At 44.0% G+C, this 14,055-nt stretch overlaps 1 protein-coding gene across 4 annotated transcripts in view; it reads right to left on the bottom strand.

Annotated features, from left to right (window-relative positions):
- LOC135250822 (disco-interacting protein 2 homolog A-like) overlaps window positions 1-14,055 on the bottom strand; it is a 91,117-nt gene that overhangs the window by 28,011 nt on the left and 49,051 nt on the right. For all 4 annotated transcript variants that reach the window (XM_064327572.1, XM_064327569.1, XM_064327570.1 and 1 more), the window contains 4 exons: window positions 9,140-9,256; window positions 7,435-7,554; window positions 3,457-3,699; window positions 756-875 (listed from right to left, as the gene is read on the bottom strand). In XM_064327572.1, the coding sequence (XP_064183642.1) occupies window positions 756-875; window positions 3,457-3,699; window positions 7,435-7,554; window positions 9,140-9,256 (600 nt within the window). The remainder of the gene's footprint in view (window positions 1-755; window positions 876-3,456; window positions 3,700-7,434; window positions 7,555-9,139; window positions 9,257-14,055) is intronic.

Raw genomic sequence — 14,055 nt, 5'->3', positions numbered from 1 at the left:
GGGAGCGCAGGACTGAGGCACAGCTCTGCAGGCAACGAGTGGCCAGTGTATGAATCCCATCTGCTGCACAGGAGACAGAGACACTATTCCCCTGCAGTCTGAGGAAAGGTGAGTGTGCCATAGGCACACATATCACTGTGAATATGCACACACAAACGCACAGATTGTGTGGTGACTTTATCAGGGAATCTCAGCTCTGAATTTACGGCAGAGTCATTCACACCCTAACAGCGAGCTGAAAGGCCTTCGTCTAATCAGCACTAATATATGTGCCTCTCATCCTCTCCAAGACTATCAGGTTAGGTCCCTGTATAATCTACTGCAATGATCAGAGAAGGGTTGTGTCCATACAGGCTAAAATCCATCTCTTGCTGAGCAGAGACGAGTGAGTTAGACAGACCTGGAAAATCCAGCAAATAGATTCAGCAGAAAAAGGCCCCACCCATTTCTGCCTCTATCTCCAAGCTGCGAAGCAACTCTATTACCTCCACCCCCATAAATTCACACTATATGGTTTGCCACGTTCAAAAAATTTTTTTCAGTATATTAACACTTCAGAAATGCACCCCATAAACACACATTCGTACATGGAGCACTAGCCCTCTATTAGTAACAGGGAGACATGCTTCCCTTCACACCGAGTAATAACGTTTACACATCAAAGGGAGAGTGACAGTTTGAGTGCCTGCGTTTCCATGGACGCGGGGTCGCGGAGTGCGCGCCGAGAGCGCGGCGGCGAAACGCTGGTGGCTCACCATCTGCGGTCTCCAGGCCGAAGCCCCGGGGGACCCCTCGCACCGACGCCACCTGGGGCCGCTCCACGAGCGCCGGGCGCTCCAGCAGGCCCGTCACATCTGGGGGCGCCGAGTGGTTATCTGAAAAGGGGAGGGGGGGGCGTGGGGGGGGGGGGATATCAAATAACAGGTCAAAGGTCATAAGTGGGAAAGAGCGAACGCCACTAATGAAACGGTCCAGATATCCCGTCAGTTCCCGAAAAAGTGACTGCGTAACGGCCCAGTACAACATTACCTGTAATAGAGTAATGCAGTTTTCACAAAGACATTTCTGTTTATTACAGCTGCAATGTAAATCCTCACTGAAAAATGTTGGTTCCTTTGTCATTCATGTAAATCACTTGATTTAAATTTCAACGGACCTTTTAATTCTACGCATTTCAGTTTATTTCAGTACGCAGAACAGAGATGCCACAGTTTTGCCCCCACTAATACAACCAAAGACATGAGACCCCTTCTTTGTCTTTTAGAAGACAGTACAGTCCATATATAATTGCTCCCAACAGTGTCATAAGAGCGCATTGATGAAAACAGATGGCTATCCCCCTTGGCAAGGATAAACTAAGCAGATGCATAAGAAGATTTTCTGTTCGATAAATCAAAAGGAAGAATGAAAGCCTTCAGACAGCATCCAATTATATAGATCCCTGTTTTTGCCTCCAGGGCAGCGCTCTCATTTTTGTACACTTGGAAGTATTCACACGAGAGGATGAGAAGAACCGGAAGAACCCCAGACCATCTTTGAGTGACTTAATGGAGAAACTGTGGTTTCATCTCTGGACTTGAAAATGTGCCAAATACATTCATAATGTAGCAGTGACGTGTTGTGAAGCCACTTTGCCTGTCCCCTCTCCAACAGCAGCACAGGTTTAAGAGACTAAGAGTGTTTTTATACTTTTTAAATACCAGTTTGCGCCTTCTAATGTTGATATTCGACAATCAATCAGAAAATGCTATCTTATGGAAAATTGACTCACTGTGGTCATTAAAAATCCCATGACACTTATCGCTAAGAGTAGGGGGTTCGCGGGTGTCCTGGTTAAATCCCAGATCTGGCTCTCGCAAACTTGCCACCAAAACCATCCCCAGATTTAATTGGCTAAATAATCTCCCTCTCCACCTTCGCTAATGTGTGGTGAGCTTTCTGGCGCAAAATGGCTGCCGTGCATCACCCAGGTGGGTGCTACACATTGGTGGTGGGTGAGGTGAGTTCCCCTTCACTGTAAAGCACTTTGAGCATTCGGAAAAGTGCTATATAAATGTAAGGATATATATAAAATTAATAAACCGTTTATCAAGCATGCAAAGCTGCAACCTAATTCAGCCATTGAGATAATTATTCATGCTGTTCATATATTCAGGAGGTCAGTAATATGTGTATGAGGAGTGTACAAAAAGCATAAATTTTCTCCGTATGTCAGAAACCAGTCTGGAAGGAGTTTTGTGATGACCTAGATATATGATGTACATATGTGTCAGATCAAGACTGAGAACACTGCAATTTTCATTGCAGTTTTGTCCTCCAGCCATCTATAATGTGATGAGGTTGCGCTCTATATAAACCTCAGAATCAACCATTCCTCCCAGGTGAAACTTCTGTACCATTATTTCTGGTGCCACACTGCTCGTCCAACTGGGTTAAAATACACATTTACAGAGTCCCCGCACCTTTTGTGGTTTAATAATTCACTGCGAGTTAAAACGAGATAATGAGTGCTGTGTAAAAATGGCTGATTCCTGGGTCAAATTCTAGTGAGGGAGCTAATGCGGTGTTCAAGTGGTTTTCCACAACTCTTGCGTGAGGAGCCTTGGCTCGTCTCTCTTACTTCAGCAACCGTAAACTTAGCGGAACGCAGGCTTACTCTTTCCACGCAGAGGGCTCGTAACGCAGCGGGAGCTTGTGGATCATTTGCGTGCAGACAGAGATCTGTCTGATAGCTGGAGGGCTGAGGGGAGTTCTGAGAGGGGATCCTGGGGGCTGTTCTACCGGTACGGGACAGCACTGCGAGCAACAACCGATGAGCTGTCATAGCCGGAGGAGGATAAAACTACTGAATCTCATTAACAATTTATTTTACCCATTAAAAATAAAAATGCTACCTGTCAAGAAAGGCGAGAGCATTTACTGATGTTGGAATGACTCGTCATGCAAAGACTGTGAGAAGAGCCAATTAAAATCGCCAACTCCTGCCCTGCTCCTTTGTTTTGCCTGTGAAGCTAACAAGACGCACAAAAAAAGACGCATATCAAAAGAGATAAGCTCTGGGCTGCAACATGAATACCAGTACACAGTATGCTCTACAACAGCTGGAGAGCACTTACTTAAAAGGAGCCTTACCACTCTGATCTATTGTCTGTGCGAAAGAAACAGCAGAATGATGACATCACTTAAATCAAAACCTGGATATGCCACAGAACGAATATTGCAATGCCACACATCTGTGAAATTTCTGAAGCACTGCTGCACTTCTACTCCAACCCAACAGAGGGCGCTGCAGACAACAAGGCCTACTGATGCAGTGAAGTTCAGAGGTGAGGGGTGGGAGGGCTTAGAAGGAACAGGCAGCAGTTCCGCTCACGGAGGGACCAGAGAGACGAGCGAGAGTGAAAGCGAGGCGTGGGGGGCTGGGGTGGGGTGGGGTGCGGTGGAGCCGTTACTGACCTAGCTGGGTCTGGGCCATGAGGTGGGCCAGCACGGTGGTGGCCGAGGAGCTGGTGTTGGTGGCGTGCGGCCTCCCTCCGGGGATGGATGAGGTGGAGGATGCGGAGGATGAGGTGGAGGAGCCCTGGATGACCCTGTTAAACCAGTGCTCCACGCTGGGGTGGGCCTGGTAGGAGGGGGTGGAGGAGGCGGTCCGGCCCTGCCGACGCAGCGAGCCCTCGTCTTCCGAAGCCGATGAGGTGTCTGTGTGGCAGAGACGGCGAGCGTCACGGAAGCAGCAGAAACAAGAGCCGGAGCGCGATGACGGAGATCGGCGGCATCGCCGGATTTACAGAAACACGACGGGGACGAGGCGGTGATGATGACGATGGCCGTGACAGAAAGCGATAATGGAGAAGGGGAACGAGAGGGACATATGGCACGATATGAGATATAAATATGCCCAGCGCTGAGTGTAATGAAGGGGATGGAATTCAGCTGTCTCAGAGACCGCTGCGTACAGATCCCCCTCCTTTAATTAAGAAATGATTACTGGGGGCATGCTGGGACAGCCAGACTGTAGAGGTGTTGAGGTGCACAGGCTCGGCTATGTGTAATAACACAACGAGCTCGCATGAAAGTGAGACTCGGGGATAAAGACATCTTCACACTCAAAGCGGGGATGGAGGGGAAACACGATAGAGACAATAAAAGATCTTTGCTGATGTAAAGCACATTTCCTGTCAGGAGTGTGACACATCCACAGCAGAAAAGCTTATTATAGGCTTATTTCCCGAGCCAGACAGAAGAGCGTCTCTACCCTCCAGCAACGCGCCAGGCCAAAACAAACACCAGTGAGTGAGAGCTGACTGAATCGGAGAGCCAGGTTTGTTTTTTTAGCACTCGGATCCAACACACGACTGGATCAGTAAGACTGAAAACCTGAAACACTTAAAAGTAAAAATACACTTTCCCCAAAAAAGTGATTTCCCCTGAAGATATAGGCTCCCATCCAAGTAGGTCCGCTAAAACAAAAAAAATACCAGTAACTAACACTGTTTAAGTAGCACACTGAAACTCTGTGTTTCCGCATAAATGCACTCTCATATATGACTACCCTGAATTCATAGAGTAGTAAACCAAACAGAAAATGGACATATGTATTTGACATACAACCTAAATAAAAATTATGTTTGTGAAGGAGACCTACAAAAACAGATGAAAACCCCCAAGTCACTAGAAGCTACCAAACAGCAAGCTAGGGAAGAAGAAAGCAGAATCATAGACAAAGGGAGAACATACACATTGCCCGAAGAGGACTCAAAAGGAGGGTTGGGGAAGAAGGGGACACAAAACAGGAGTTGGGAAAGAAGGGGACTCAAAAATGGGAGTTGGGGAAGAAGGGGACTCAAAAAGGGGGCTTGGGAAGAAGGGGACTCAAAAATGGGGCTGGGAAAGAAGGGGACTCAAAAATGGGGCTTGGAAAGAAGAGGACTCAAAATTGGGACTGTGGAAGAGTGCCGAGTTAGAGGGTTGAGAAGGACACGGGCGATGGCTGGATGGATGGATGGATAGATGGGGCTGTGAATATGATGGAACACCTGTATGAACACTCCCCTCAGAATGGGACTAAACACAAATCCACAGCCCCATTAGGAAAGTTAGCGTTCTTCTGACTGCACCCATTGCGGAAAAGGTGTCCTCACTTGACTTGAAGATTAATAATTAATCAAGATGCAGAATTAATTTCCACTATTAGCAGCAGCTGAATACTTACGGCTGCTGCGGTGCTATAAAATATGTGGAGGCATAGTGGATTTGCACAAAGCAGCATTAGTGGAAAAATCACAAATTCATGTCATCCTGCCATTCCTCTGTGACTGATCACTGCTGTCCAGAGATGTCAAAGCTCCAGCTGATCCTTGTTTTGGGAACAAAACACCTAGATATAGCAGTTTTTCCTCTCATATTTGAATTTTAACACAGAGTGCAGCCCTGTGTTAGAAACAGGTCCATGGCCATTTCTGTTTTTTTTCGATGCAAGATACGAAAAATTTGAATCCCCACCCGGCCCCAGCCACTGTTACGTTCTCACTCATTTTAAAAATGAAGGTTCATTAGTTTGGCAGACTATCTCCCTCTGTATCTCTCACTAACCTTGACACAGTTTCAGGAGGGGGGGTGGGAGTGTGGGAGAAGGGAGAGATGAAGAAAGAGATGAGCTGGGGTTTCAAATCCTCCTACTAACTCATTGGGGAAAAATGCACGTGGTTGCAATAGTGCAAATCAGGCCACAGCATTAGCAAGCTTTTTCCTATTTGTTCTTATAGTTTCCCTCTTTGTCTACAGGAAAGAGCTCATTAGATTTCTGTGCTGCCTGTACGTCTGTCTTTCAGTGCACAAAAAACCAAATGTATGATCCTGAGGCATCAGACCCAGTTCAGCAGCAATTCTGTTCAAAACTGCATACTCAACCCTAGTCAAACATGACCAACATATCTCTAGCCAAATGCATGCTAACTGGGGACCAAACCACTGAGCAGGGGGGATTAAGGGATACTGTTCGGTAAGAGGGGCAATTCTGGGATATTGTTAATGCAATGGGAGATTCTGGCATATTGTATGGCTAAGGGGATTTTGGGATATTGTGAATGCAGAAAGAGATTCTGAGATATTGTTACTGTGTGTGTGTGTGTGTGGGGGGGATTCTGGGATATTATTAATGCATGGGAGGATTCTGGGATATTGTTAATGTGGGGGGGGGGGATTCTGGGATATTGTTAATATGGTTGGGGGGGGTCTGGGATATTGCTAGGTAAGGAGGAGATTCTGGGATATTGTTAAGGAAGGGGGAAATGTGAGCTATTGTTAGCGCACAGGAAAGTTCAGAGATACCTGTGGACCTTTACTGGGCTCTGTATTCAGAAAAATGTTCCCAGCGTGGTCCAGACACAAAGCTGTCCACTGTCCAGGCGGCTATGTTTTCAACAGAACCGAGATGGCAGGGGAGGGGTGTTGGGAAAGCTGGCAGGCGAGACCAGGCCAGAGGGATTACCAAATCCTTATATTGTTAAGGATTCGATACGGCCTTATGTGGCCTGTCAGATACTGTTGTGGCGCACTTGGGTTTGTGTGCGTTATCGCTTGTAAAACACTAAGGAGGCCATGAACCACGTTGACTAAGAGAGATTCCTAAGGGACGCTTATTTCAACAAAGAAAGGGACACCACACCGCTTACTTCAATCCCCAACCCTCCCCCTCCTTAATCCTCTAACCCCTTTCAGTTGAATTCAGCTTCTTTAATAATATAATAGCTTCATTTTTATACCACCTTTCATACATGCATCTCAAAGTGCTTCAAAGAATATAAGAGTAAATCAAAGGGGGCAGTCTAACAGTGTAATATACCAAGGGAATGATAAAAGAAGTTAAAATATATGAAACATAAAATGTGAGAGAAAGAATATGTAATACAAATAGTGAAATAAAAAAGGTACTGATGAAAGACAATAAAACATAACCAATAAAATGATATGAATATGAAATTATAATAAACACAATGATCAGAAGAGAAGTAAAAACCAACATACTTTAAAAATAATAATTCTTGGAAGATGAGATTTAAAACTACTCAGGGATCCAGTCTGCTGTGATAAGGAGTTTTATCATTTTTGTGCATGAAAACAGAAAGCAGCCACCTCTGCGTTTAGTGTTAACTGTAGGAATAACTGTCAGGGGAGTGTTTGTAGAGTGAAGCACTCGCTGAAGTTTATCCAGAGTTTGAGTGCCAACAATAGCATAGGATGAGGAGAGCAAGTGCTTCTCTACGTCATTCCAAACTAACACAGGATGAACACATACGATGGACCAACAAACATTCTGCCATTCCATATGGGGAGAGAAAACAAACAAACTGGGGATATGCGCTGTTTTTTTAAAAAAAAGTTAATTTGCAGAGCATTATGGCATTAGAGGCCCCAGCAGCCCCAGGGTCTTACCTGGTGGTGTGTATGCCTCCACAGAGGACTGCACTAACACTGAGCGCCTCTTTGACGGCATGGGCATCTTCCTCTCTTTGTACTTGGCCAAGGCTGCATGGACGGCTTCTGTGTGGAGGTCTAAGTAAGGAGAGTTTCCATGGTTAGTATGGCCAGACTTTGGCCCAAATTGGGCAACATCAATCCCATCTTGACCACTGTGATTCTTTTTTCAAAAGGGGGCACTTATACACTATTATCATACAGATCCCATTTTCAGCTTTATACCTTCTTATCAACAGAGCTGCAGATTTAAATAGTGTAAATTAATGACGCGTTTCAGTGACAGAACTGACTTCAGTGTACCACAGGGAACCACGGGGATATGTGATAGGTAAGGTTCCACAGAGAAGGGCGTAGTAAACACACTGCAGCAATCTCTCTCAGCACTGAGCAGTGACTGTATTGTTGTACTGTTTGTAGGGTTGCAAGGGGGAGAGGGAAAATTTCCATAAAATGCAGAAATTTTCAATGGTCATTTTCCAAGGGAATGTATCATCTGAAACTGGGAATTTAGCTTTTTTTTAAAGTCCTGCACACATGAGCACATCATTTTCAGTTTATATCAGGTTCCAACTTATTAATAGGTGCTATTCATACTCATAAAACACTTCCAACACTTTGCGAGTAACAATTGCATGAGAAGTTAGGTATCTGTATGAGCAAAGGAGTATCAACACACAGATCATGCCTTCGTCACATGCACACAGGGAAAACAAAAGCTTTGAGCTGTGCAAATTGTTGTGCTACTCAGGGAACAGTGCTCTCTTTGGTCAGAAAAACTGCTGACAGTGCATGCGGTGATAACATGTAAAAGGATCTTACTGTGATACCTTGATGTCACCACACAGCTGGGCAGTGACACACAGGAGGAAATGGGGATTTCCTCTGAGCCAGAGCCAAGAGTGCAAATAAGCTTGGAACAAGGACCATGAATCAACAGCAGCTGCTAAGATACTGAACTTGAATACATTACATTCTTTTACATCAAATTTTATCTAATAGCAGGTAACTGTTTAAAGTTTTAACTTAAGTAACTAAACTAAAACTTTACCAAAATGAAAAGCTATAATGTAAAAACAAATTGTTAACCTGTTTTTATTTGTCTTGAAGAGCATATTTGAATTGATGGCAATCAAAATCAAAGCACCAGAGACATAAAGTAATTAGGGTGCAAAAATTCCCATGGAAAATTGATCATATTTTGAAGTCCCAGAATTTTGCAAGCCTAAATGCAGGTTGCTACCTCATTCTGCACTGTGATAATTCTGTATAAAGACATTCCTATTTTAGCATGGCAGCTTCATTTGTTCTAAGATCGCATCTGCTACATCAGCTACAAGCCACAGTATGTGAGAAAATAATTAGTGAATCTGTAATTTCACAATTAAAATTATACTTATTTTGATAACAAAGGCAAAGCTGATTTGGAGTAAAATAAATAACTGATAAAAACCAGCTAATGCAGTGAAAATTGTTGTCCAACATACATACATTTTCTCACTACTTTTGAGCCCCATAAAATGGCTTTCCTGCGGGTAGCTCTGAATCAAATGATTAAATAAAGACAGCAGTCTGATTGAGACTGAATCTGTGCATTGGAGAGATGAATTGGCCTCAGAACATGCTTCCAGGCGAGACGTCTAGCGAGCCCTGGGCTCCTTACCGGATCGAAAGCGCTCATCCCGAGAGTTGGCAGCATGGGCTCTGTTCTGCTTGGAGACAGCAGGAGTGACCTGCGGGGAGTGGACTCTGCTGTCAATCTGGAGAGACGGGTCTACACCTGAAACATACGGGCAGCAGTATGAGCTGTACACGTACAGACAACGACACACAAACACATGAAAACACGCATGCACATAAGCACATACACGCTTGCACACACACAGCGCATACACACACACACAACAAGCACACACACACACATGCACGCACACAAAGCACACACATGAAAACATGCATGTACACACACACACACACACACACACATACACACAACAGAGCTGACCAGTTCGCCAACACTGTGATTCCACATCAGCCAGGGAGTCTACGAGGCAATAAACATCCATCCTGAACGTGATACTTGAAGAAACTAAATGGAGGAACGAGAGAGTGTTCAACGGTGCTGCGGGCGAGACCGGGATCACTGCCACTAATGACACATCGTCTGTCATAAGCTCATATAGTGGCAGATCACATTACAGTCTCTCCCGGCACTAGTGTTCCACAGTACCTCCCTCACAACAAAGCCAAAAAGCTCAGCTTGAAAGTTCTTTCATGCGGCTGGATTTGGAAGCAGACTAGCACTCTGTTTAATGGCTCTGTTTCACCAGCTTCCAGGGCTGAGACAATGGCACACAGCCTTCGATGGTCCCCTTCTCTTCCAATTAAAAAATCCTTTTTACGATGCCAATGTATTAGCAACAACGATTCCTTATTTTATATTTTGAATTTGTAATTTTATGCGAGGTCGTCACCTTCTACGCACTTTAGAAATCCACAGACGACACGAATCATGGTTAAGTTGGTGTCTTTATCACGGCAAGGATCCAGAGAACAAAATCCACAACAACTCTTAGCCCCAAAAATGTGGCAACTCAGAGAAACATTTATAGAATGTCCATTGATTACTAACCAATTCTGAGGAATTGTCATTGTCATCTGTTTTGCCGTTACATACACGCCAAAAGTGTTGTTTACATATGAATGCTATTATCTCAAATTTGTACAGAGTCTGAAACAAGATGAGCCAACCTACAAGCTTCTCTGACAAGGACTGGCCAAGCATTCCCACAGTATAGCTGATGAGACCCACCGTGCGCCAGCAATGACTCAACCTGGATGGTATAGCCTAAGTTCTGCCCAGTACACAGCCAGCCGCCCATTGTTTCTCCCGTGGAAACAAACCATAACTTTTTCAGTACGCACCGGCAAGAAAAGTTCTGTTTTTTGTTTTACAACAAAAGTTTATTTTAAAAATGTATTTTGTAATGCTTAAGTCTGAACAGAAGACTACGGAGAATATGGAGGCCTTGGAAGAAATCACTCATCTGAGTCAATGATTCTGAGGAGGACAGTGAAAACAGCTTTGACTCCACAGCACAGGGCATGTGCAATGAAGCATTTCATCTCATTTTATGTTGGTGAGCATCTAAATACATTCCAAAAATATATTTATTATTATTCAATATACCTATATATAAGGGGTAGGCCTGATTTTGAATAATAAATGTGACAAAACTTCAATCAATGGACCTCAATCAATGGAATACTGAACTAGCTAAAGTAGTTATTTTCTACAATCTTCCAGACCTGCTGCTGCCAGAGGTGGCAAGGGGAGAGCAATTAGAGGGAGGTGGAGAGGAGGGGAGATTAAGGGGGAGGGGGAGGGTGACAGGTATGGTTAGCGAGCTAATTTCAGCACACGTCTTTACAAATTCATCTTTTAGGTGAGAAAATAACTTCCACTACCACTGTGTTTGAGATTCTGTTACTGTCTTTGAGAAATATTTTGAGTAATTCTCTTGGAAAACAAACTCCCTAGAGTTATCATTCAGAAGAGACCAGTCCTATGCCTTTAGTCTAAAGGATTCAAGAATATTGACCATTTTATTTTGAGTATGTCATTTTCAGGCTTGTGTTAAAAAAGGGGGCGATACAGGAGGGGTTAACATAAAATGGATACAGACAGCTCCCATGGATCACTGGAAAATGGAGGTTCGTTCTGTCTGTGGGTCTACCAGACAAAATGAAACCGAGAATAGAACAAAGCAACCAGTTGATTCGGACAGGTGTTTAAGCATACTGCCAGTATAATCCCAATGTCGGGCTCGATGCTTTGTATAACAAGCTCTATTCTTCAATTGTTGAACCTAAAATTCCATTTACACAGCTGTACAGTTCAACAATTTAAACAGTGACCCAACCAGACACAGACAGCCTGTCCCTAGTGCTAGACTGTCTCTGGTTTCAAAGCCCTGCAGACACTAATTTACAGCAAGTGGTGATTGTCCCCTACTAATGATGATGCAAAGAGTCTAAATTGACGCCAACCCTTAATTAAAAGCATGTGGGATGTAAAAACTGCTCCTGCTCCTCATTATTCCAATTTAAATAAGCCCGTCAGTGTTTGCATAATTTCCCTCTTCACTACATGACTCTTCTGATGATACATAATTCTGTGATTATATTACTCATATTCAGATTTCTTTTCAACAACAGGTTCAGTCAAAATTCTCATCTTCAGTCCAGTTAAAAATCCAGATCATATAAACTTCTTCCAACTTCTTCCCAGAATTCCTAAAACAAGGACAGTTGGGCGGGTGATCGAATGATCCACTAATGCTGAATTCAAATGTAACCAAAGGCAGATTTAAAATCCTTCCCTCATTTTAGATACGGAAAACACCGGAAACACTTTCTGATTTTAAAAGTATGTTTTATGCGACATTCAGACTGGGGACTTTTAGTTTGGCTGTTCATATTAATTTTTGGAAGTGCCTCAACAGGACTGCCAATGTAGAATTACTGCATGGCGACATGAACATGTCGCATGGGGAGATGTTTTCCATACATACACTGCTCAGTGTTGTGTTTAATTGAAAGGAATACCCTGCCCAACTGGTGTACAACAGCAGCATACTGAACACATCTGGACTGAACAATTTTGATCTGAGCATCCACAGTTACACACATTGCACTACGTGTAGTGAAAGCCAATGTGCTTCTGCTTCTCGCTGTACTGAACACAGGAAAGGGGTGTTATAGAGATAAATACTCTGCAATTATTGGTTGCAGACCAAAGACAAAATGTAGTGATTCTCTGAAAGTGTTAAACTCCCAATGCCTACGAGAAGCTATTTCAACATCCTTCACTTGATGAAACATCATTGCAAAAACATTAAGTTGCACGCACGCACGCATGCATGCACGCATGCACAAACATGCACACACGCACAAACACACACACGCACACATGCACATGCACGTCATTGGTCATTGGTCGCTCCACAGAGCGCAGCACTCTGTCCCCCCCCCCTCCCACTGGCAGACGGGGGTTCCAGCCCATTCTAGGGGCACACCCTCATTATTTCCAGCTGAGTCCAGCCCTCTACATGTCTGCTTCGACAGTAGCTTAGGAGAATCGATGCACAGCCCGCCGCTGCTTTACCGGTCCAACAGTGCCGTGCTGACACCACCGTGCACCAGCATCGCCCTCCTGTCACCGAGGTGTGCCCTGCACCGTGTTTTTCTAACACTGCCATTTTACAATGGAGCAGTCAGGCTTGCACTGCAGAGAAAGCAAGAGCAATTGGGAGACAGACTGCCCGGTCTAGTTGCTGGGGGAAGCTGGACCTCACAGGCAGGAGACATCAAACCAATCACCAATCAGAGCACTGCTTTTCCACCACACAGCCTCCTATTGGCTAAAGTTATAATGCGTCTCAAGAAAAGATTTATTATTGCTGTGGGCACCTCTTTTTATTAGGTTCTTGCCAGGTTCTGTAAGAAGTTGCTCATCTGTGAACAAACTGTGAGACTGATTTTTTCATTTATTGCACAAACTCGGAACAAAGGAATTTAACATAAAAACAAGCTTAGATGAGCTTTAGGCTCAAATCAGGATGATTTTAAAGAACAAAGGGGTGACCTGTTCTGAGGTAAATCCTTTTCATAGGATTAGAATATTTCAAAATGCTTACGTCTTCATCTTGCTTTGTACACAGAGGATATATTTGTGTAATTCCAGCAAGAAATCTTTTTACTGGCATTATTTTTTACTTTGATCTGAATGGCCATTAACATCATTAGTCACACTTGATCCTACAACCTTTTGGTTTAAAGTGTGCACACTCCACAGAGGTCAAATAAATGCGGGCGAATGAGACCCTTTACCCAAATTTCCCGTAAGCCCTGCTTCGGAGTATCATTTACATGGTCAGAAACACCCAAGACTGGTGCACTATTCCGAAATATGAGCGATTGGCTCCCAGTATATCACTGGAGCAGTGCAGAGAGGGACTGCCACCTGTTTCCATGTCAACCTTACATATGATGTGCTGTTTGTACCCCCATTTAGGTCACAGTGACATCAGCGTGACCTCAGCACCATGCCAAGGTTTGGCGTAGGGGTGTTTCAGATCACCATGAAAGCTCCTGAAAAGTCTCACACCTCCACTGAAGCAAAGAGCTTTCAGCTTCAGTTTATTGGGTGTTTGGCATCATCAACCTCAGAAGCACTAGGATGTTCAACAGTAAGAGATGGGTTGCCCACCCACACTACCATAATCAATACGGAATTAGAATCAAGAGAAAGCCAAACAATTCAATACTAAAGTAGAACTATAAGACAAATCGTCTATAGTCTAAGATGCTAAATTAGAATCGCAATGAGCTGAATCACCTACATGACTACCGAACTGGAATAATAATGTGAGGATCTGTGGAAAAGCTTCTATTCTGATAAAAGTCAACAGCTGCTTCTCCCAAATCAAATACACTTCTTTCACACTGTTAGTGGCAAATTCATGCCTCAGAATTAAAAGGATTTTGTACATTAGTTTTGCATTCATGCTGTGTTTG

This window comes from Anguilla rostrata, chromosome 3 (assembly GCF_018555375.3).
Source record: "Anguilla rostrata isolate EN2019 chromosome 3, ASM1855537v3, whole genome shotgun sequence".
Classification (NCBI taxonomy): Eukaryota; Metazoa; Chordata; class Actinopteri; order Anguilliformes; family Anguillidae; genus Anguilla; species Anguilla rostrata.
Note: the sequence above shows the minus strand (reverse complement) of the source record. Positions and strands in the feature narration are given on the sequence as shown.